General features: G+C 25.7%; 1 protein-coding gene across 1 annotated transcript in view; it reads left to right on the top strand.

The window, feature by feature from the left end:
* The first annotated feature begins 422 nt into the window (after nt 1–422).
* The window catches only part of LOC129614006 (angiopoietin-2-like), a 45,420-nt gene continuing 21,979 nt past the window's right edge, over nt 423–23,863 (top strand). The window contains exons 1-2 of the mRNA XM_055528373.1: nt 423–434; nt 1,606–1,716. Coding sequence (XP_055384348.1) covers nt 423–434; nt 1,606–1,716 — 123 coding nt within the window. The remainder of the gene's footprint in view (nt 435–1,605; nt 1,717–23,863) is intronic.

The raw sequence follows: 23,863 nt of genomic DNA, 5'->3' as shown, positions 1-23,863 counted from the left end.
AAGTTCAATATCTTGTTTCTAAACAAATAATTGATCAAATAATAGATTTTGTAAAACCTTTATATAGAATTTTTACTCTCCATTGAATAGAGAACAAAATTAAATTTATCATATAAAGTGTAACTTCCAACTGTTATCATTTAACAAAACTATCGACGTATGCATATCGGGCAGAGAAATGAAAGCATGGAAAACAGAACAAGGAGTATAACAATATATAACGAATAATGTTATAATGTATAACAATGTTAAATACTAGTATATGGTGTATGACACTGTACCTTCATTACTTATTAAGACATTACAATCGATTATTCAATAAAACAACTGAAAAATAAAACATTCTCTTAAGTAAGCCATTTTTAATAAATAAATTAGAGAAAGGAAGAGCCATTTAAATATAAATGATATTTATATTAAAAATGTCTGACATGGTAAAAAGCAAAAATATAACGAAAAAAACGAATGAAAATTTTTCTTTCTGTATAAGAGAACGAAAAAAGGACATCAACGTTTTTTCATTTTTTTTTCAATAATCCAATTTTTCAGTTTTGTTGCTGTAAAAAACTTTATTCTTAATTGTCCATATGTTGTCAAAGAGCAACACTTGTTGGTTTTCAGACATTTTTTTTTCCTTGTTCATACTCGTTTTTTTTTCTTCCGTTTTAATTTTGTAAAAAAAAGAAATGAAGAGCACCAAAATGCAAAGTAAAAGAAAAAGAAAATTAAAAAAAAAAAAATAAAATGTATAACAGTTTTCTAAAACTTTGGAACACCTGAATAGTAATAGACTATTGTTAATAACTTTTTTGTTAATACACTTATAAAACAATGAAAAAAAGAAGGACATTTAATAAAATTGAAAAAAAAATTTAAAAGAAAATTATGTGTGTATAAAAAAGGATATTAAGTAAAATTAAAAAAATTAGAAAAAAAAACAACAACGAAATAATTGGATTTATTCAAAGATGTCCTTCAAAGTATAATAGTTATATACAGGCATATTGAATATATGGAAAAAATTGTATTATACAAAAGTATGGCTCCATTGTTTCAACAATTTTCTACGTTATTATTATTCTCTTTATTATTTTTTATGAAATCGATATTAAATATCAAAAATAAAAATATAAGTAGGTGTATATATATAAGAATTTACTTATATAATATTGATAACCTTCAATAAAATGTCCCATACAATATAATGTATAACATTTATGTGTATTGTAGAACAGTTAAGTATGTACATATAGAATATAATAAAATTCAAGGGTTCTGAAATTATGGGTTTCATTCATGTTAAGTATATTTTTGAGAAATAATTTTAGAAAATTAATAATTAATATATTGAGTCTTTTATTGTCAGTAATTAAAGGAGATCACCTTAAAAAATATGTTTGTATTCGGTATTAGAAATTTGCTATTTCTTTTATAATTTTGAGAAATTACGGTGTGATATACAAACACATACGTTACATTAATAATAATATATGTAGTCATGTGTGTTCATCCGTTCATTCATCATAATTGAAAAATATTAAGATAAGTTCATTAAATTACTATAGAAATAGATTTAAAGTGGTTATAGTGTTATGATTCCCGTAGTTACTATATGACTTAATATACAGGCAAACCTACCCAGATATTGACTACAGACTACAGATAGTAATAACTACAGATTATAGATTGACAACAGATAGTAGTGATTATACACAAGTGAGTTCAATAATAGGGTCATTTTTTTCGTTAAAACACGTTAAAATTGCGTTAATTCTTGTGGCAGCCGTTAAACATCTTCAAATTTAGTATAATTTTAAAACGAACTATATTATATAATCAAACCGTCTACTGGAAAATAGGTAGCATTGAGCCGGTAATGCGATGTAGTGATTATCATAAAATTCTTAACGAATTAATTTAACGCAATCAATTCGGGTACTACCAGAGAGATGACACGATTAACTCTAGCTATTCTCGTTTATTTTAAGTAATCATAGAATTTATATTAAATTCTAAAATTACATAATACCTACATAAATAAATTACAATGTTAGTTGTTAAAATAGATTAATAAAAATGTTTATGACTTTTCTGACAATCTTTATAAAGGAAATGATAATTTCATTTCATATAAAATACACATACAAATGATTACAGATTAAATATTAAATGACACAAATTCGAATCGCCATTAGTGTTTAATTGTTTTAATTGTCACTCATAGATTTTGCTCTAATTACCAAAGTCAATTTTAATAAAATATTATGAGGGTAACATTCAATTGGATAATCAATGATAATCTATGCAAAATTATTGAATGAGATATAAAATCTAATTGGTTATTCTTAAATTTCTTCATTTAAAATATTCAGATGTATATGCAATTTAATTAGAACATAAAATAATATAGTCTTCTAAAATTACGGTAATGCACAGTTTGTTAATAATTTTTGACAAACTCTATACAGATATATTTGAATACTCAGGAAATAATGTTTATTGTTATTACCTTGATTTTTTTTATTGGGAATTTGGTAAATAAAAATTTCTTACCATATCAATAAATTTATTCGGGAAAAATATCAATTGAACCGAAGTACATAATATAAAGTTGAACCAGAATAAGACGTGTCATGTGGGGCAATTGAATTTTCTAACATTTTCACGTTCCATAAGTAGAATACTTGTGTAGGCTATAATTTTTCTATTTAATTAATTGCCATTTTACCCTCAAAATTAATTGCATTTTAACCCATTTGATTTGGTCAGCTGAATACTTTAATTTTTGTTGTCTAGATTCAACTGGTTAATATTTAAATGCTAGTAAATTACTTCAGCTGTTATTAAACGAGCTCAATATTTTGAATAGATTATGCTAGCATAATGTTTAAAATTTATTTAATTATTTATGAACTAAATATCATTAAAAATTATGAAATTTATGCTAGCATGTACACTGCATTTGTTAACAAAATTATAAAAACTTAAAATAACTTTAGAGTTTATTAAGAAAATTTTGTTGTATCTTTCATAATTACTTACTAGAAACATAATTCTTGAACATATTTATAAAGAATGTAATAAATCTTGTTCATATATAGAATATTCTTAAAGTACAACGCCATATTTAATTTTTTACTATCATATTTATTTACAAAATATACAAGTATTAAGAAAAGTATACAATTCCGTACAACCAATTATGTAATCATGAAAATTATACCATTATGTCGTAATTTTGTATAGGTATGTGCATTATCCATTTATGCTTTAAGCAACAGAATATAAGCATTGTTAGCAAAATAGGAAACTTTTTACATCGTTAATAATTGTTGTTCTTAACTATAATGAACGTTTGTATGGTAAATACTAATAACTTAAAGAATTTTATACTTTTATTTTGAAAAACATGTTAAAATTTTAATATTAATCTAACATATCAGATAGAAGAAGATTAAAAAAGGAGGTTTTTTACAAGGAGGTCATGAGATGAGCTTACGTTCTCCTTTTCTCTTTATCAGTTTCGTTTTTTCTTAAATTCTATTTTTAATTTTACGGAATAGCACCTGATATTATCTTATAGACCTTACAACCTATAGAAACATTTGTAGTAGAATAATTGGTTTAGGGGACCCACTCAGTTACTAAAATCGGCTCATTCTTATACATCCAGTCTTCAATAAAATAATAGCCTGATAGCTATAATTTAGATTTCTAAAGAAATAGTTTCGTTCATACACCTTTCTTCTTTCGTTCCATGAAACACAACCAATTATAGAGAACGGTATCAATGTACTCCCTGGCTGTGATATAATTGACAGAAATTGAAGACCTTATGACATACCAATCATTGATATTTAACGATGTTCTAAAGACGTAATTTTTTTTTGGTGGCAATTCAAATTTTAACTTGCAAAATAGCTGGTTTTATTATAATAATTATAATAAAACAGAAAAAAGAGAAAATTATTATAATGATGAAGAATAACAAGAGAGAAAGAGAAAAATCATGGTTGAGTAAGTGAAAAATTATTCTTTTTGTAGGAACGTCTACGTTTTTCTTTTCTGAATAGCAACACTTTTCATCATTAAAAATTTTAACACGTTCTTTTGATTATCATCTTACAGCTATTATCTACAATTTATTAATTAAAAAAGTTTACCTTCAAAATTTTATCTTAGAAAAATTAACAACCACAAATAGGTGAGTAAAAAATTACTAGTATTTTTACTATAAACTCTCATTTTTAATTTCTCCCGTCTTTCTGTTCCGTTCACTCTTTTTAACTGATTAAAATATTTTGTTTCTGTGGTTCATGCATATTCAAAGATTCTTCATATTAAAATCTCATTATTTAATAGCCTTTAACCATTCCCTTTCAATCATCTGTTCTTCATATAAGCTGTAGAATAATATAGTAAAATAATTTATTCGCGATACAACAGTCAACAGAATAAAATGATATTGGTTGATAGCAATATATTTAAATGAAGGGATAAGAAATTCGAATACATTGTATATAAAAAATAAAAATGTAAAAAATGCCGCCCGAACAAAACACTGAAAAGTTTTGTTCGGGCAGGTAATGAAAAAAGAAGAGAAGAAAAGAACAAAAAATTGTAATAAAAGTTTTAACAGGTAAAAATGAAGAAAACTATAATTTTAAAAATAGGTAAGCTGAAATGAGAAAAAATGAAAGAAAGACAAGGAGAGTAAATGATTGTATTCTCTTAATATTCTCGATTGATACGGAAGCAGTAAATATTCCAGGTTGAATACCTATCAGACTATGAGTGCGGTTGAGTCTGGAAAGGAGGTATCGGAGACAGGAGATAATGTTTGGACCCGGGAATGACAGGAACCGGGCTGCGGTCGGAGCGCTGAACTCGTTTTCAGTATCCTCCGCGGCAGTATGGGGCTGTCTTGAGAAGCTCAATGAGTTAGGCAGATGCAACCGGGTCACACTGTGTTGGGTGCCAGGCCATCTGTGAGGTGCCATACGATCGCGGTGCACTGTTGCCCCCGTTATACAAATCTACAATCTACAATCTACATGGGTGCAAAAATTGTTACTAACATTTTTCTGCTATTTTGATTAAAACTTATTTATATGAATTTAATTAGTAAAACTGTTATACTTATTGCAATTTAAAAAATGTTATTAAACTGTTATACAAGTTTTTTCTTAACCGAATCGTATTTCGTATCGAAACTCGAAAATCTAAGCTAAATCAAACTAAAATCAGATAAAATTTCTGATACCACAACTTGTGAATCTATATCTATTCCTGCCAATATAGATTTCTAACAAAACACAAAATATTGCTCCAATTGGTTTATACTTACTAGTCGCATATTAAGTTCAGGCGAGCCCGTACAGTGAATTGTTTGAAAATACGGGATGTGAAACTGGCAACAATTTCAACCTTGCAACATGATACTCCACCACTCACTAGGACTTACTAGTGTATTTAGTAGAACAAGAAAAATTGCAGATATTATTTACACTGTGTTTTCTTTTAATTTTTGTTTCTCTATTGGTAATTTTAAAATATTGCTGTACTCATTATTCTTTTTCAACATCTTACAGAAATTTCTTCGACCTTTCTGACTTTTTTTTTCCATTTAGGAAACTCCTTATCAGAAATTCTAATGAATCTAGTAGATATTAAAAAAAAACGATCCACTTTTTTTCAGCCTTAATAATAATAAGAGAAAAAGGTTTAAATGTCAAGACAGTTTACAAAAAAATGAGACAAGAATTAGTAAAATAATTAGTAAAAGAGGAAATTATTTTTTCTTTCTTCTGCTTCTTGCTTTTAAAAGTGACGGAAACTTAATTTTATTAAGTCAACTGTAAGATATTAAAAAACTTTTTACTTTCAGTAAGAAATTGTTGCATAAAATAAAATTTATTCAATGTTGCAATTTATGCAAAATATTAAAGATTATTAAGCAAATTTAAATTAAAAATACAGATTTGTTCTTTTACCAATACTTTGAAATTATTCATTAATACACTATTCGTCGGTCCGCGGGCATATTTGCAAAACTTCTAGTTCTATAAAGATATAAAGCTGAAATTTCATATATACGTAGATCTTTACTTATTCCGCAGAAGAATAAGTAAAGAGTTTCTGTAACGTATCCTTTAACGGAAACTTATTTTCGTAGAAGAATATTTCCCCCGCCCCCCTTAAAATTTATAGCCACCCAAAATCATTAAAAATGCAATTTTTTACTATTTATTGTAATGAAACCACAAACATTTTTGAAATTCTGTAAATACAGTAAAGTAGTGGCTGCTTTCTTCTACTACAGTACAGCATAATTGAAAATTAAAAATACAAAATGGCTGCTAAAATTAACCGTTATCTAAAACTGCTTTTTTTAAGCTTAATCGTTTTTTCCTTATACACGACAAGTTATGGGAGCCTGAAATTTTAACAGCTTTAAGGTATAAATAAATTGTTTATGGCGTTAGAAGAATTTGTGAAACCTCCTGAAATTTATAATTTAGATTTTTCCACTGGTTACTTTCCGAAAGTTACTGGTAAATTCCATGCAATAAAAAAATACAATTACTCGTATTTATTTTAACTCACGTACTTAACTCTCGAATTCAATCATTATGGTAACGGCTCTTTCAGTTTTTTTTTTAATCATCCCAAATATATGCAATCATTTGAAATATTTTTGTATATGAATGAAAGTAGTTTAAATGACGTAACAGACTGTTACATAATTTAAGAACTGTATTTTCGAGCAGTTGAAGGTGAAAGTGCTACTTTACTAACCATCGGTTTCACCCAACTTTATTTTATTGATTTATCCACAGTGTTAAGAAATGAGTTGTCTCGTGGTATTAGATAATCCAACCATATTAAGAAGGTGTCCACACATTTATAGCACAAAATTATGTATGCACATGTACACTTCATACTTCTCCCAAAGATTGAATTTTTAATTTAAAAAAAAAATTAGGTACCTTGTTTTGATTTAGTTTTCCTTGAGGAGTTTCTTTCCATTTTTTTTCCCAGTTAAAAAAAAAGAAATTCTTCTTAAAGTTAGGGAAAGAAAAAAATAAAACATAAATAACCGCTTTTTACAAAAAAAAAGGAAAAAAATGAATCCTTAGGGTAATCATAATTATTTTTTTTTTACCCCTTTTTTTTCTGTGCACGGGTATTTAGATAAGCAAATTTCTATAAACTTGAGATTGAAAAGAAGAACAAAAACAACGAATGAGAGGAAAAAAGTCGTCAAGTTTTCTTTTCACCATCAAAATATTTTTTTCTTAATTGTTCAGAAAAAAAGACAACAGAAAAATAAGAGAAAAAAACAACAACAAATGGATGAGTCAAAAAAACGTTTTCTTAAATATTTCGGTAAATTTTAAATTGCCTCATTTATTACTTGAAAGAAGTTTTAAGAGGAGAAACCGCTCCTATACTACCTGTAGATAAGACTACTACCTGTAGATTGAGAAAGAATTTTTTATGCGGTAAAAGTTGGTAAATTTTTTATTGTTTTTTTTTTTGTGTTTTTAGAGGAATTTTCCTCTGTTTTTTTTAACTGGTTTATTTTGGAATTTAATGTGATTTTAATTATGAAATTCAGTAATTTTTATTGCATTATAATTGTTGGGATAAATTGTTGGGAATATGTAGTCTTTGCAATTAATGCAGAACCATTTTTAAATAATCGGTTTGCAACATTAGAGTGACTTTGCACCTTGAGCCGCTATTAGTACTTTGCACCTTCACCCTTTATTATTGTATATTATTATATGTCCCAACTAATTAACAGTTAAAGTGCCTAGAGTACATTCGTCAAGAGCTTTCTTTTCAATAAATTCGAGTATGTTGTATATGGGTCAATTCTCCGCAGCTCTCCTGTCGTCAAGGCGAAGCTATTAGGCAACTACTTTTTTTGAGCCAACAATAAGCAATTAAGAGACCTCTGAGGACCCTCACTTGATTTTACCAACTCTGCTTTAACGTTTCTAGTCATAGTCGCTAAGAAGTTCCTCATGTCGAAATTTCTATTTTAATTTTTTGTCGTAATTTAGGCTAGATTGCCGCAACCAAGTCCTTTGAAATAGCACTCTTATGAAATATCCCACTTTGACTATACTATAAAATGTAATAGCCAGATATAAATTATAAACAAAATGATAATTACAAATTAAATTGTCAAATTAAACGTTATCAAGGGTCAAAATGGTTCATGCAGGAACTTAAAGCAATTGCGTATTTTTATTGGACGATTTCTTGTCAATGCTTACGTAGGAAAAATGTAGATATTACAGAAATTAGTGACGATCAAATTGATATTGAATTTAATAAGTTTTAAGAAGAGTTTGAAAAATTTTATAATTGCAGTTACCTTCTATGGCAATAAAATTACTCAAAGCTCATCCAAGTTATGAATGCAAGGTGGTCATTCACATCGAAATTAAAATAAACAGAAAAATAAAAATATAACAATAATTAAAAGTTAATTTGAATTAAATGGCGATTTAATTTGTTTTTTTCTTTCTCTTTTTTGGCATTACAATTTTCTCTGGTTTTTCGTCTTCTTTTGTTTGTGAGAAACAAAAAGGATCTCTTGAAAAACTTTTTACAGAATATTTTTGGGATTTTTTTTTTTCCTCTCTCGTTTAATTAATTTTTGTCGAATAGAATAATAATAATGATCCTTTAAAATATTATACGTATATTTGAATTTTTGCCTATGGGTATTTTTTGTCAAGGTATTTTAGATAAAATTAAGAGATAAAGAAAAGAACAGACCCAAAGGGCAAAATAATCTGTTGTTTTTCTTGTTCTTGTTTTTTTTTTTTCAATTCTGGTATATTGTGCGTCAAATTCTTATGAAAATGATTTGAATGATCAATTTAATTCTTATTTTTTTTATCTTCTTTTACAATATTTCCTGAATTCAGAAACTTTTTTAAATTAAAATTCAATTTTGTCTTTGGCATATTTTGGTTATGTTTAAAGTTTTAAGTAATTATACAAACGTGAATTACTTACAGCAAACAATAATAATATTTTTAGGGTGTAGTAAAATATTTAAATTGGCTATAATTACTAAAAATTTAAATTTATATTTTTCAATTAGTTATGGTTTGCTTACTGGGTGTATTTTGAGAAAATATTTTAAATAATTATTCCGGTTCTTTCTCTTAAATTAAGGGAATATTGTTAGAAAACATTTAATTATTTATAGTATTCAGTCCAGGTCTACAATATTTTCTGATCAAATCGAATTTAATATTCAGAAGTTCGGTTAAATTCGATTTTTATATAAGTTCTAATAAATAAAGTTAGTCTGCTTGCTTAAGTAATATTTATTAAATTTAAGCACAAGTGCTCAATTTGCAAAAATGTCGTTCGCCTATATTAAAAATTTGAGTTTTATTTAAAAAGAAACTCGGGCAGAACAGAAATGAGTGAAATGGAGCGAGTAATTATGAAAATTCTGTTTGCTTTGCATTGTTTGCATTTGCTCTGAAAATAATGCACAAGAAATATTTTTTTTATAAAAATCTTAAAAATTTCTTGAAAAATATCGTTCACATAACGTTTTTTTTTTTGTAAATTAGAAAATTAGATAAAAGGCTCACTATTTTCCTTCTCCTCTTATTGCCTCATAATTCAAAATTCACTCTGTTTCCCTATATAAATGCGTATAAGATTTATTCCGTAAATCAAATCCAATAAGATCTTGTGAGCATACTCTTGCCAATTACGAAAAAATTAAATATTCACTTTTCTGTTATACAACAATTGGTTCTACTACAAATAGCATTATGGCAAGAGAAAATTAAAAATTAATTAACAGAGAAATTAAATTTGAATTTCTGAAAAAACTTTTTTTGTTGCAAAGTGTTTACCGGAAAAAGCTGTGGTTATTACAACTAATTTTTAATATTAACAACTTAAGAGTACAAATAATGTAAAGCTTCTGTTTTAATAATAAATTTAACCATTACTAATTTATTATTCCAAAACTTTTAAAATTAAAAATTAAAAAAAATTAATTACAATTTTATTTTTCTGTTACACCATTGAAATTAGTTACCTATACAACATTTTAGTCTTCTGTTCTGTAATGTCTGCCTTTAATAATAATTTTATGCAATATTAAATAGCATAAATTTGTATGTGTATAGGGTATGTACAATAAAATGTACAGAGTATAATTATTATTAATTATACACGAGGAGTAAATATTTGTCAGTCCTGAAGTGTGCCTCAAATTTTTTATTAGTGTTCTTTTATGCCAGCTCTTTCAATTAACTATTTTTACATTAACATTTTTTTTTAAGCATTTTTACATTAAATGAAAAATTTTTTCGATTAAAATCTACAGACTTAATAAAAATAGAGAAAAAAACATGCATGAATTGTTTTGCTTTTTATTAAAGTTTTTAACAGTGTACAAGCACATAAAATTATTGTTTTTTTTTTTTTTTTTGGAAAAATTTGTGTCAATCCAGACAGATGACCTAAAAATGAATTTTGTATATTTTCTAAAATAAAAGTTGTCAAGTCAAAAACAAAAAAAATGATTTTCTATTTTTGTATATTTTATTACCATTGTACTATGAATAATTCATGGTAATTCTTTTTAATTTTTTTTAATAAACAACTTTAAGTAAATAGAAAATAAATAGAATAACGGAATAGACATTTCATTTAAGTAGGTACTTTATTATTAACTAATACTAGTTGTTTACTCCACATACAATGAATATATTTCCGGACTGGTTTACCCTAAAATAACTTGAACTCATCAAAAATGTTGACATGCTGAAGTAGTTGTATGGGTTCTATGTAGTTGCCTTTTGTAATCGCATACTATGTCTTTTTGTTTACACAAATTTAATATTTTATTAATAAAAAATGAAGATGGTGACTTTTCAAAAAAGGAAAACAAAATTTTTAATCAATAACAATTAATTTTGATTTTTATGATATGCTCAAATTGTGCTAAGGGTTCAAATGAGGACATGTAAAAGTTTCTTTTCAAAATTCAAAATATGAACTATGAATTTCGAGTTTTAAAGTGTTTCGAATTTTGAAAAATTTTTAATGTGGCCTTAATATTTCCTTATGTTCAAGTTGGATGTGTTATAATTTACTAAGTTCGAATTTGGTTTGAATGTGCAATATGCATAGTGTTTGATTTAGAATTTTACTCTCTACTTTCAGTAAAAAATAAAACTAGATTTCCATAGAATGATGAAATTGGAACAAATTTAAATAATGTAATTCGGCATGAATTCACAACTGAGTATATATCGCAAATATATATATTCAGTTGTGAATATATTTTGTGTTTCAGGTACTTATGCTCTACTCAAAATTACCAAATTAAATGCAAATTAAACAAAATTAAATTTGAATACCATTCCGAAGTATCGCTTTGGCTTCGTAAGCAAAATTTTTTCATGAACTCGCTTTCGAATTCGTGCTCCCATGATTTAAGATACATGATGAGTAGAGAACGGGTTTGAAATCCAAATAAATATTTCTTGAGTATATTTAAGACTATAATTGTTAATATTTGTTTGAATATACAAGCTGAAGTTAACAAAATACATTAAATAAGGACATATACAATAAAATAAGCTCTCAGTTTCTTAAAATCCTTCAATTTTTAGAATAAAAAACAATTTTGTTACTGGTTTTAATTTTACATGGCGTATAATGACATTAAAGACTCATCCAAATATAAAAATACTTGATTACGTTTCTCTTTCTTTAAAATATCGGTTGAAATTTCTTGAAAACAAACACTACGCACATATGTGAAAATTTTCTTTGTTATTTAAACAAATACAAAAAAAAAGAATAGAATTACACATTTAAAGTCAGAAGGTCTTAGAATTTCCTTTTTTTTTTGTACTAAAAACAAAAACGTAAAGAAAAAGTTTGAATTTTTCATTTTCATTTTTGTTCCTTTAGGTCTTATATAGAATTTCTTAAACAAAAATTAAAACAAAAATTTTTCAGAAGAGTTGATAAATCTTAAATTGTTTTAGATGAAAAACAAAATTTTTAAAATAAAATTAAAGACTCGCTTTGATTTACACAAAATTTCAATAACATATTTTGTTCTCATAAGTAAATATGTATGGTACATTGTGTATTTATTAAAAATTTTGTTATCTCTTTCAACAAGTTCGTAAGTAGCTAGATAAATATAAGAAATTTATTACATAAGGTATTGTGTAGCTCAAGTTGAACAAAAATATTGTTGTTATGCAAGTAACAAAAATATTTCAAAATCATACAAATTTTTGAAAATGTGCTAAAAATCTGTAATATAGTTTATTTTTAAAATTTAAATTAATAATGTCACAAATAGACTACTCATACTATATGTACAAGCTAGTGTATTTTGCAATTAGTCAATGAAACTAATGTCATTTTGATAGACCAAATTTTTTATTCCGTATTCAATTACGGGAGTACTCTCAACTTATGAGAAAAGAAATAAATGTTAGAGTAAATGACAAGAGAGAGAGGATCTCAAATTTATTCCGATAGATGGCTGGGAAATTTTATATGAAAAATATTGTTATTGGATCATTTACTTTGACTTTGCTCTTCCAAAAATCACACAAAAAGTAGTCAATTGCAGTTAGATCTAGAGCTAAAAGCCAACATTCAGAACGAGATTGCTACCCTTCATGTAATAATGTATGAACGAATCCTTGAATATTTTGATTTTCGTATAGAAAGCTGCAGATGTGCTCGTATTCGACAATTAAATCATGAAATTTTTCTGTCAAATCAATCAAAAATTGATTTTAATCTGTAAGAGAAGGAACTGTAGTCAAATAACACCGAAAAATATAAAATTTCGAAGAACTTTGAATAATTTCAAGTTTTTAAAGATCATTTAATGAATAATTTTTATTGATCATATAAGGAAATTGCAAGTCTTGTTCGTTGTTCGAAATTTATTAGCACCTCATCGAAGAGTTTCGGAATTTGTTATACTAAAAAAATCACAGTGGGAAACAAGATTTTTTTTTAACTTTGCATACACTTTTGAAAAATAAATGAGAATTTTTGTTAAATTCAAAGAAGCGACAAATTTTTATAAGGTAATTTTTAAGGTATTTGCAAAAATTTTATGATTTTGAAGTTTTGGGATTTTGCATATTTAAATATGCTTGCATAAATTTCAGGTATTTTGAAAAGGATATCAAATAGAATATGTATGGAAGCAATTTTTTTTTTTTTGTTTTAAAAAGAACTTGAAGGATTTATTCAGTTTAGCTTTTGATTTAGTTTTTAATATAATAAATTTATAATAGGAAAAGTTATAAGTATATGAAAAAAAAAATACAAAAAAAATTAGGAATTTTTTTATTTTTATTTTTTGTATTTTTTTATATTTTATGTCTTTGGGATGAAAATATAATCATCTTTCAGTAAAAGATGAAAGAGAATTATAAAAATATTAATGAATATTAACTTTGATTGGATTTAAAGAAGGAAAAAAAAATATTTATGTATAGGTATGTATACGAAAAATTTATATACATACTAGGTATGTAAGTAGAAGAAAGATGCCAAAACAGTATACTTAAGGATATTTTCATAATTTTTTCCATTCTTTTTATAAATACATTTTCATATAAATCTAATGCCAATTTAAAGATTGGATCAATTTGAATAAAATCCTTACAAAAAAAGAATTCGAATTACAGTTTGAGTATATAGGAATTCCGTTTTAAGTTTACTGATTTATGTCACTGGTATACGAGTAAAGCTACTTATTTCAAATTATAAAGCTTATGTAATCGGCAGATATGGTAAAAATTGTAAAACTGGAATTGGCGTCCAGTTTGATTTCCGAGCCCTGATTTTGCCAAAAAATTTATATGTTAATTGTTTGAACACTCCAAATTTAAAAAATTAAATTTCAAGGAAATTGGTTGATTATTATGCGCAAAAATGTAAAATTGGCCCGCAAAGAGGTCTAATCAAAGAATTCGCATATAAAATTTCATCAAAATAGGCTTAGCCGATCTTAACATACACGCGTGTCGGCCGACAAAAAGATATCTCTTTAAAAATGGTTTATTTACGCTTCCCTACTATGGAGAAGTGCGTTTCCACTATGAAAACTCGATATCCAAAATTTGTTGCCTTCTAATGACCTCCCTTATTGTATGCAATGCGGTCGGGAAATAGTATAAATACATTATTTTTCAATAACTTAAGCAGTTCAGTTTTATACAAAATTTCATAGTGCCATGAAATCGTCATCCGTTCGAAAAACTAAGAAGCTGTTTAAATAAATTGTGAATAGTGTTACGGTTGGAATAACTTTTGTAAACGGTTTGAACTAAATTAATTAATAAATTTAACAGGAATTTAAAAATTATTTTTTTTATTTAAAATATCTTACAAAGATAAAGGTCCTAAATAGGTAGGTATTTGTACTTAATGATAATTGATCGAAAAATGTGGTCGAAGAATGTTAGTTAAGTGATAAAAGACTATTATACTTAATACTACTATAAAAAATGGCAAAAGATAATTTGACAAATTGGAATTTTGACTAAAAATAATTCAAATAACAAAAAGTAAAATTGTTTGTCGGGCTTGAATAACAAATTGCAACACACTCTTTAATTTTCTAGTCAACTTTTTTAAAATAAATTAAGTAGTAAACCAAAAAAAACAAAGATTACAAATTTTCCAATTAAAAAATTGATTTGTTCATTGATGTTAATGTTCTAAGGGCTCACTTATTACTTAATATGACACAATATACTTAATATATTATTCATATTTCACTCGAACATTTTTCAAAAAAAAAAAGAACAAGAATTAAAGAAATCTTTCTTTAAATAGATTTTAGTAACAAAAAATTTAAAGATATTTTGAAAATATCATGGGAAAATCTTTCGTCAAGGCTGAATAACCTACACATTTTTATTATAAAAGTATATATATATATGCATTGTTACGGAATATAATATTTGCTGGAACAATTTCATGTTAAAATATCTTCTATATATTATGTATGCTTTCTAATTATAAAGGTTGGGTTTCAGAATTTTTTCTTTATTTATTTTTGGTATTTATTGGAATTCAAATACCTATACAATCTATACGTTAAAAATCTGGGTTAAATAAATAATATATTGTACGTACATGTATATATATAGGTATTTATTGTGTCCTTATATATTATGTATTTTAAAAGATTATAAAAAAAGACAAGACTTTTCAATAATAAATAAATAAAATCAATGTTAAAAATTTCCTTTTTAAATTTAATTTGACCTTTTAATCAAAACCTTTTTCTTTTACTATTAAATAAAATTAAATTAAATTTTATAATTTAATTCTTATTTTAATTTGAAATTTTTTTTTTCTAAATAAGTACAGAAGAAATCAAACTAAAAATAATTTATTTTAATGAAAATGTGAATTTCTTTTTTAAATATTGCTACTTAACGTTGGGTTAACTGAAGAGTTAGCTTGTATTATTTCTGTAATTATATAACCCATTAGAATGGAAAATAATTTCATGTTCATTATCAAGCTGCTTTGAAAAAGGATGGTGTAAATACGATTTTCTCAGAACATAAATGTGTGCATTAGAAATATTAATATGTGATTTTTCTTTTACATTTTAAGCATTCTATATACATATATATTAACGTCAATCATAATTTGAAGGTCACAACAATCCTGTATATATATGCGGTATAGGACAAATGAACTTCTCTATTATAATATATAAGAATATATTAAATTTTCCGTGAATTCAGGGTATGTGTGTTACGTTACCTTACCACCACAGTGACTTTATCATTTTGCATTTGAATTTATTTATATTATTATAAAAGAAAATCGAAAATTCATTCTTAAAATACTTATTCTTTTGTTAGTTATGAAAAAAATGTAGAGAAAAGAATAAAACTATATATGAAATATTTTCCAGTTGCCACTTAAACTAATTAAAATATGACTATGCAGTTTTTAATAATATTCTCATATGATTATCATATTTTACCATAAAGCCAAAAAAAAATTTTTTTTCAAATTTGAAAAGTGTTTTGGAATAGGTTTAGTTATAACATTAAAGTTGACCGAAAATAATGAGTTATGGAAAAAAATTAAGTGCAAGAATGATTTTTGAAAAAAATTTTCATTTTTATATGAATTTTGCGTTAATACCAGAACTGTAAATCCCACAAAGTGTGTTCAAACAAGGAAAAAATTTTTATTTTAAAATATTTTCGGGAAAAAATTTTCAAAATAAGCATAATTTAGAGTAGTCGTCGGCAAAATGTGGCTTATGGGCAGCATGCGGCCCATTCAACTTGCAAGAAAAAATATATTCGATTGCGGCTATTAAAATTTTTCCAAAAAATTTTGAGAATTCAATCATTGATGATAGGTATAGAAACATAAAATTCCATATATATTTATTTGTCAAAGCAAAACAATCAATAAAGTGAGTTGACAATGTTATTTCTCTTGTAAGTCTGTAGTGTAAAAAACTCGGGTGGCCCATACTCATATTCAAACAGTACATATTTGCATAGAACTTACAAAAATTTGCCGATGATTTAGAGTTAAATATTTCAATTTATAGAGTAAAATATCAAAAACTTATTTGAAACTCATAATTTTCTTTAATTACGAAAAAGTCCTTGTTTTTAAAACACAAATATAAAATTATTAAGCTATGCATTTCAATAATTAAGGAAAATTTTTTACCTCATTTTCCTTATTTAATAATTAATTACATGAAAACTTCAATTTAAATAAAATATTAATTTTTAAATATTCAATTTTTTTCTTATATTTTTATTTTCACTTTTAATTTCCAAGAAATTCTCAATCTTCTATACTATTATAAAGAAAATAATAATAATACTTTTATTCCTTTTCAAAAATTATCAAAATATTTATTTAAATCTTATCTTATTATCAACTTCATTTACAAATATAAGTACTCTTTATATACATGTATATATACTCCAAATATATACAGATAAAATATGATACACACAGCTATATTTTCATTTACAAAACTTTTATGTAAATATTTCTAGGGGGGGGAGGAAGAAAAAACTTCATTTTTACAAAAAAAAATAAAAAAACAAAATATCTGAAAAATTTTCATTTTGTCAAAAATTTTTACTTATTTATTATAATTTTAATCTTATTATTTATTTTTCATTATTTTTCAGGAAAATTGAAAAACAATAAAAAATAAAACCAGAAAACGCGAAAATAGTATAGAAAAAGGATTAATAAAGTAACAAAACATCTAAAACAATCATAAATATTCATAATTATTATATAAGTGTGTATATGTGTGTGTTTTTGTATGTCGGAAACAAAAACATAACCATTTTCATGGGAATTATTTCAATTAAAATAATTTAAATATGATAGTGTGGCAAAGTTGTACCTTGGTATGTGAAGGATTGGTGGGGAGGGGGGGGGGGGGGGGGGGGGGGGAATGGGGAATAGATGAATATTATGTGGAAAATTCATTTGAAATTTTAATAATTCAAATTGTTTCATTAAATTTATTATTTGTTTAAATATATACGTATGTATATATACTAAAAATAGAATTTTAAATAATTAAAAATTATAAACCACAAACAAAAAAAAAATTTAAAATGAAAATGGAAAATTATAAAACCATATAGGTATGACAATTATTTTTTCCTGACATTTATTATTTTTTAAATGGATTTATTATCTATATGTAATTATATACGAGGTGAGTACGTTAAATAGTGAAATGTATAGGAAATGAGGGTTATATATGTAGGGTGACATTTTTACTGGTAACTCGAGAAATATAACAAGAAAAAATAATTTAGTTTACTTATTTTAAAGCTCAAAGAATTCTTCTTCTAGCAGTGTATCATTGGTGTCAAATACTTTTCTATTTTAAGATATATTTAAAAATTATACCCTAAATTGTAGATAAGCACGAACGGGACAACAGTGCACCGCGGACGCGTAAAAGGGCCTATTTTGTGACCCCCATCTGAGTGCGGCCTTACAGCGCACACTCGAAACCCACCCTCCTCGTGTGGTCCGGAAGATTGCAAATCTGCCACCGTGAGGGCAAAATCCCCCACTACTTCACATGCCCAGAATGTGCACCGAGCTCTCGCCACAGAATCTGTAAACGTCCCCAATTTCCAGACCAAGCCGACTGACAAGACGCCGGATAATTTTCTTAAATCGCTTTTGGTCATAATCTCCTATGAGCTCCTTATTCTGCCACAACCCAGGAAAACTCCACCAGTACTCCGACCGCCTCCTCTCTGATTTCTTTCTTAGTTCCCAACGAATAGTATTTGGTCCGATTCCGCAGAAAGTTTCCGAGTCGAATTATCCTCTAAAACTCATACATAAATTTTATGCCAGAAGTAAGTGCCGTTTGTCAAGTGTGAGTGATAATTTCTTTTAATAATTAACACGAAAAGGCTATGTGAAAAAGTCATGAGAAACTATTTGAACTAATTCAGAACGCAAGGGAATCTGGTGACTTTTGAAGGAAATGTAAATTTTTTTTAAAACTATATTCAAATATTTTCATTTACATACGCACCTCGTAAGAAATAAAAATAATCTTGAATAAATTTTGTATATTTATTTTACTTTTTTTTTTTAATTTACCAATGACAATATCATAATGAATTAATTATTTAAAAAGTACAATAATATTATATTGCATGTCACAGCTATAGTTTTATAGCGCTTAATAATGAAATTTGCGGAATATTAAAAGTCAGTGGTTCAAACAATATATTGTTCCTGTTATTAACGCTTGATTAATGAAAATATAACCACCTTTTAGTCGTTTAAAAGGTATTTGGTTGCTATTGTTTGCAAATTATTATCTTTAGTTGAATCATAGTCTAATGACAAAAAAATATTTTTAATAATAATGGCAGAAATTTTTAGCAATAACTTTGTAAAACTTTGTTGTGAGGACTGTGGAACTGGTTTTGACATGGAGTACGAGTATAAATATTAGGCTTTATGGTTTCTGATGAAATTCGGCGTTACTTGACTAATGAGTGCATGATATGCAATTTTTTAAATGAATGAGTCGCTGATATACAAAATATTTTAAATTTTTTAAAAATAATAATTATTATATTTATTTAATTAATTAATACTTAAAATTCTTTAATATCAACTCTATTAAAATTTCAATCGATTAAAAATTTCTGAAATAATTAAAATTATTTTCCTACAATGTGGTTAACCATAATGTTGTTAGCTACTTAAATACACAAATTTTTTATAATGAAAATAAGATTAACTCATGAATTTCAGTTATTATGCTTCAAATATTTTTTACTTATGTTTGTATGTATGAACATATAATTTATAGATGTAAGTAAGTAGTTATTAAGATTCATTAATTTTATTTTGATTTATTTATTCAAATTTTCCCCCAAAATATTACAAAACATTAAACATAAGCATTAAAATGATGATTTAGCACTTTACATATAGAAACCTAAAAGTTTATTGACTATACATTAAACTACTTAATAAGGATTGTAAGTATAAAAGAAGGAGAAATTGAAATGCCCACCACTGGGTGTAATTATAGTATTGTTATATTTTTATACAATCATAATTTGAATAGCACTCAAAAAGTATGTCATTTTCAGCGTTTTTTCAGTGTTGTTCAGCTCAATACTACTCAAATAATACTGGATATAAATTTTGAATGGAAAAAATCTGATCTGGTTAGCACATAATCGACTTTAAGGTATATTGTCCAGTTAAGCGGAAGTGCAATACAAGATTATGATAATAAACTCTTCTACATTTTGAGGACGCCAGTAAGCTTTTAGTTATCCTAAAAGTTGATGAAATTGTTTCGTTCCAAAAACTAACTCAGATATAAATTTCGCTGAAAATCGATTCTACCAGATCGATCGATCTGTGCAGATCAGTTTCTCAAGTCTGGAAGAAATCAAGATAGTAAGATCCGATATTTGCTCCACAAATAAATGATAAAGTAATTTAATAAATATTGCTAATTTTGGGTTTTATATTTTTTCACTGCAGAATCTGCAAACAATCAGATTGAAAATATCAGGATTGTTGTCTGAGAACTATATGGTAACTGCCAAAAATAAATCCAATGAATAATGATCTATATAAACATTTAGATCTAGATAAGGTATACACAACTTTTCAATTTTATGAAAAAATATTGTAAAAACGGAAGCAATTAAATTTTTAATAAATTCTATTTTTAAAATAAAAATATTTTTAATATCTCAATGTACAATATGAATAAATAATATTTTATGTATGTATACAATTCCTACTTATTAAGTGAATTAAATTTTAATTAGAATATTATTTAATGCAAAATTTTTCCCTTCCATTTACTAATAAGTCGCCTTGCATCAAAATGTTTTGTGTTCGAATTTCTAATAATTCCGCAATTTAATTCCGCTTTTATTGAAAACTTATACCATCTAGTTTTCCATGTTTTTTTTTAGATATATTCTCGCTACTAATGAGCCCTGTATAATATGTAGGTTTGTACATTATATTACCTATAATAAATATGTAATGCGTAGTGAAATGTTGATTTAAGTATTCTTTAAGAGCCATTTCCTCTTTCACATTTTTCATTTATGAATTTCATGCGACTACAATAAGGTACGAAATATGTTTTTATGCATATTCACAAATTCATACATAAATATCGATTAATATAAATTCATATATATATATATGTATACGTATAAGTATGAGTAATACGTTCATAATTAATATGTTGAATATTTTATATTTATAATATTAATTCACTAATCCTTTTATAATAATCAAAAAATTTAATATTAACAATACTAATCAAATCAGTATTAAATTAACTGTGTATATATGTTTAGGTTTATGTAGGTATATATTATAATATCTACTAAAAATTATTATTTTTGCTATTTATTTGCGTATATATTTATAAACATACACATATATACAGGGTGGCTCGTATCTAAGTGCAATGCTATAAACCATTTCATAGACCCTCATGAGTAGACAAAACTTTTGTATGGAGACGAATATTCACAGCTCAACAGGTTCGGAGTTACAGGAGCTTAAAATCAATATGACAATCAGCGCCGCATCTACCAAATGTATATGCAAAGTAAACATTTGCAATGGGCGCTATTGACAGATTAAAAAAAAAAGCATAAGTTTTAAAAAAAAAAAAAATTTAATAAAGGATTGGCTAGACAGTGTAGAGATTCGTAGTTTTTAGAAATCGCTAGGGCATCGAACAATTGAGAGCCGGTCCTGATTCAAACAATACAAATTTGTTATTTTTCAGATAATATAGTTATATATACAGCATGGTCACAAGTTAAGTCTAAAATATAGCGTTAGTTCAAAAACTTTTGATATTATTTATCAAGGATGGACTAAAAAACTAGAAAATTTTGAAATTATTTAAAATAATTTATATGTTGTCTTCTAACCCACTTACATGCAGGTATAGGTTAAAATCATGGTGTTGTTGTGAATAGTAAATAAAATTTATTTTATATAATAAACTATTTTTGTATGTGTTGATTAATTGTCCTGAATTATTATTACTCTTTTTTTGATTACAAATCAAAGATAGTTTATTGCAAGTAATATTATTAACTGAATAAAATATTACGTATATACACGTACACATTAATTGCTTATTGAAAAGAATAAAGGCATAACTCAAAAAATATCATTTTGTATTTCAGTTGCTTTAAGAATCGATTCAATTAAAAATTAATGTCAAATATTATTTTTAGGGGTTATTGCAGGTTGAAAAAGCTTTTCATTCCAAAAATTAACAATAATTCGTAACAGTTTTGAGAAAAATGTTTAAAGAAATGTTCAAAAACAGTAATAATTAAAGGAAGTATCTATATACATATGTATGTAAAAAATCACAGAATATGTTAACAGTCAAACATTTTGTTTAAAATAGACAGTACGTTACTCTTATGCATAAGAATCTATTAAAATTATTGTAAAAATTTTGACATATAAAAGTGAATATTCATGTTACTGTAAACAAAATGGTGGCAGTAAAATAATAAAATTTTTCAACATTAAAAATTTTGTAGAATTAAACTTTAATTTTCACGAATTTTTTTATTACTTTAGCCACATAAAAGTTTTTACGAGGGAAATATGTATACGTGTGTGCGTATTGAAACCTCCTGGAAATCTAGTATATTCTACATACTCACGTAACATATTTTACATTTATTTATATACCACTTTATTATTTTTTCATAATAATCATTTTGCTAAAAAGTTTGGTCAAAAAAAAAATCTAAATATGTGTATAAAAAACGTAATAAAAAAAATCAAATAAAATCCCATAATAAAAATTATAAATAATAACAAAAAAAAATTTTTTTTTGAAAGAGTTGATAGGACTAAAATTTGCGGTTGTTACAGTTCCTTTTTTTTATACTTTTAAAGGTTATATTGTCAGAAAGCAAGAACGCAAAATATAGCAAAAGGTTTTAACCATTGTTTTTGCAATTTTCTTAACTGAATTTTAATATAAAGGAAGAGATTATTCGTTTTGAAAGCATGGAAATTTTTTAATATTTTTAAATACATACGGTCTTAGTGATAAAATTGGTTTTGAAAGGATATTGAATAATACACATGTACTGAGCTTCACATACAGACAATCGAACACAATGCTATAAAATATTAAACGCTTTTAAATACAAATAATTTTTACTAATTAATTAGAATTATAAAATTAGCAAACTTTAAACTCCTTAAATGAATTCGAATGAATTTGCTAGTATTCAATCAACTCTTATGAAGTGATTGTTTGGCCTTGAAGTGATTGCCTCGCCTTTGACGGGAACATTTTAAATTTCTTGTGCTTTTATATTAATTTAGGTTTTTAATGTGTTATCCGGAAACGCGAACCATCAATACCTTAAAAAGAAATCCAGGTAGCCTAAAATGATCTCAAGGGAGTTAATGCAATAGTAGATCATGGAATCATATTCATTAACAGTCTTAATTTTAAGGTTCATCTATATAAGATTTTAATTAATAATTATGTTGAAATGTTCTTAATTTGGCTTTCTGCTGTGAGGTGCTTTCATGTTCTGTTCTCGTTGAGTTGTCGTCGCTGATAAAGTTCGAACAAGATTAAAATTTTATATTTTTAAGGATTATCATATCAAATAATATCGTACTTGTATATGTTGCAAAACGCTAATTTTAATTTTGTTTATTTTACTGCCAGTATAAATCAGCTGTTATGTCCGATAATTCTGCATTACTTAAAATTAAAAAATTAAAAATTTTTCGTTGAGAACTCTGTTTTCTTGTTCGCATTCACAAAAAATACAATAATTTTCTCAACTTTAATAAAATCGGATTCACGACCGGATCCATACCAAATATTTTTGATATCTTAAAATTCCTCAGAATAACTGTATTGGTATATTAATTTTTCTCTTTTTCTTTACTACCATTTTGTTCGACCTTTTTCTTTTATATATGTATATTTTAATATTAATATTATTGTTATTACCATTATACATATATGAGATATTTTGCTTAAATATGTTGAGCCAGAAGGAGAAACTTATTTAAACTGCACGCGATCTTAATAATCGGAAAACACGGTAATTCGAAACACGCAAATTTCAGGGCAAGAAACAATACTCTAATATTTTTTTACTGTTTATTTTTTTTTTGGTTTCTTGTTTTTATTATAATAATTATATGTTTTCGTTTTATTATCTAAAAGGACATTATAATAAAAACAAATTTT

Source organism: Condylostylus longicornis, unplaced genomic scaffold (genome assembly GCF_029603195.1).
Source record: "Condylostylus longicornis isolate FDR11 unplaced genomic scaffold, ASM2960319v2 ptg000098l, whole genome shotgun sequence".
In the NCBI taxonomy this organism is placed as follows: domain Eukaryota; kingdom Metazoa; phylum Arthropoda; class Insecta; order Diptera; family Dolichopodidae; genus Condylostylus; species Condylostylus longicornis.
The sequence above is the reverse complement of the archived record's forward strand: the minus strand, read 5'-3'. Positions and strand labels throughout refer to the sequence as shown.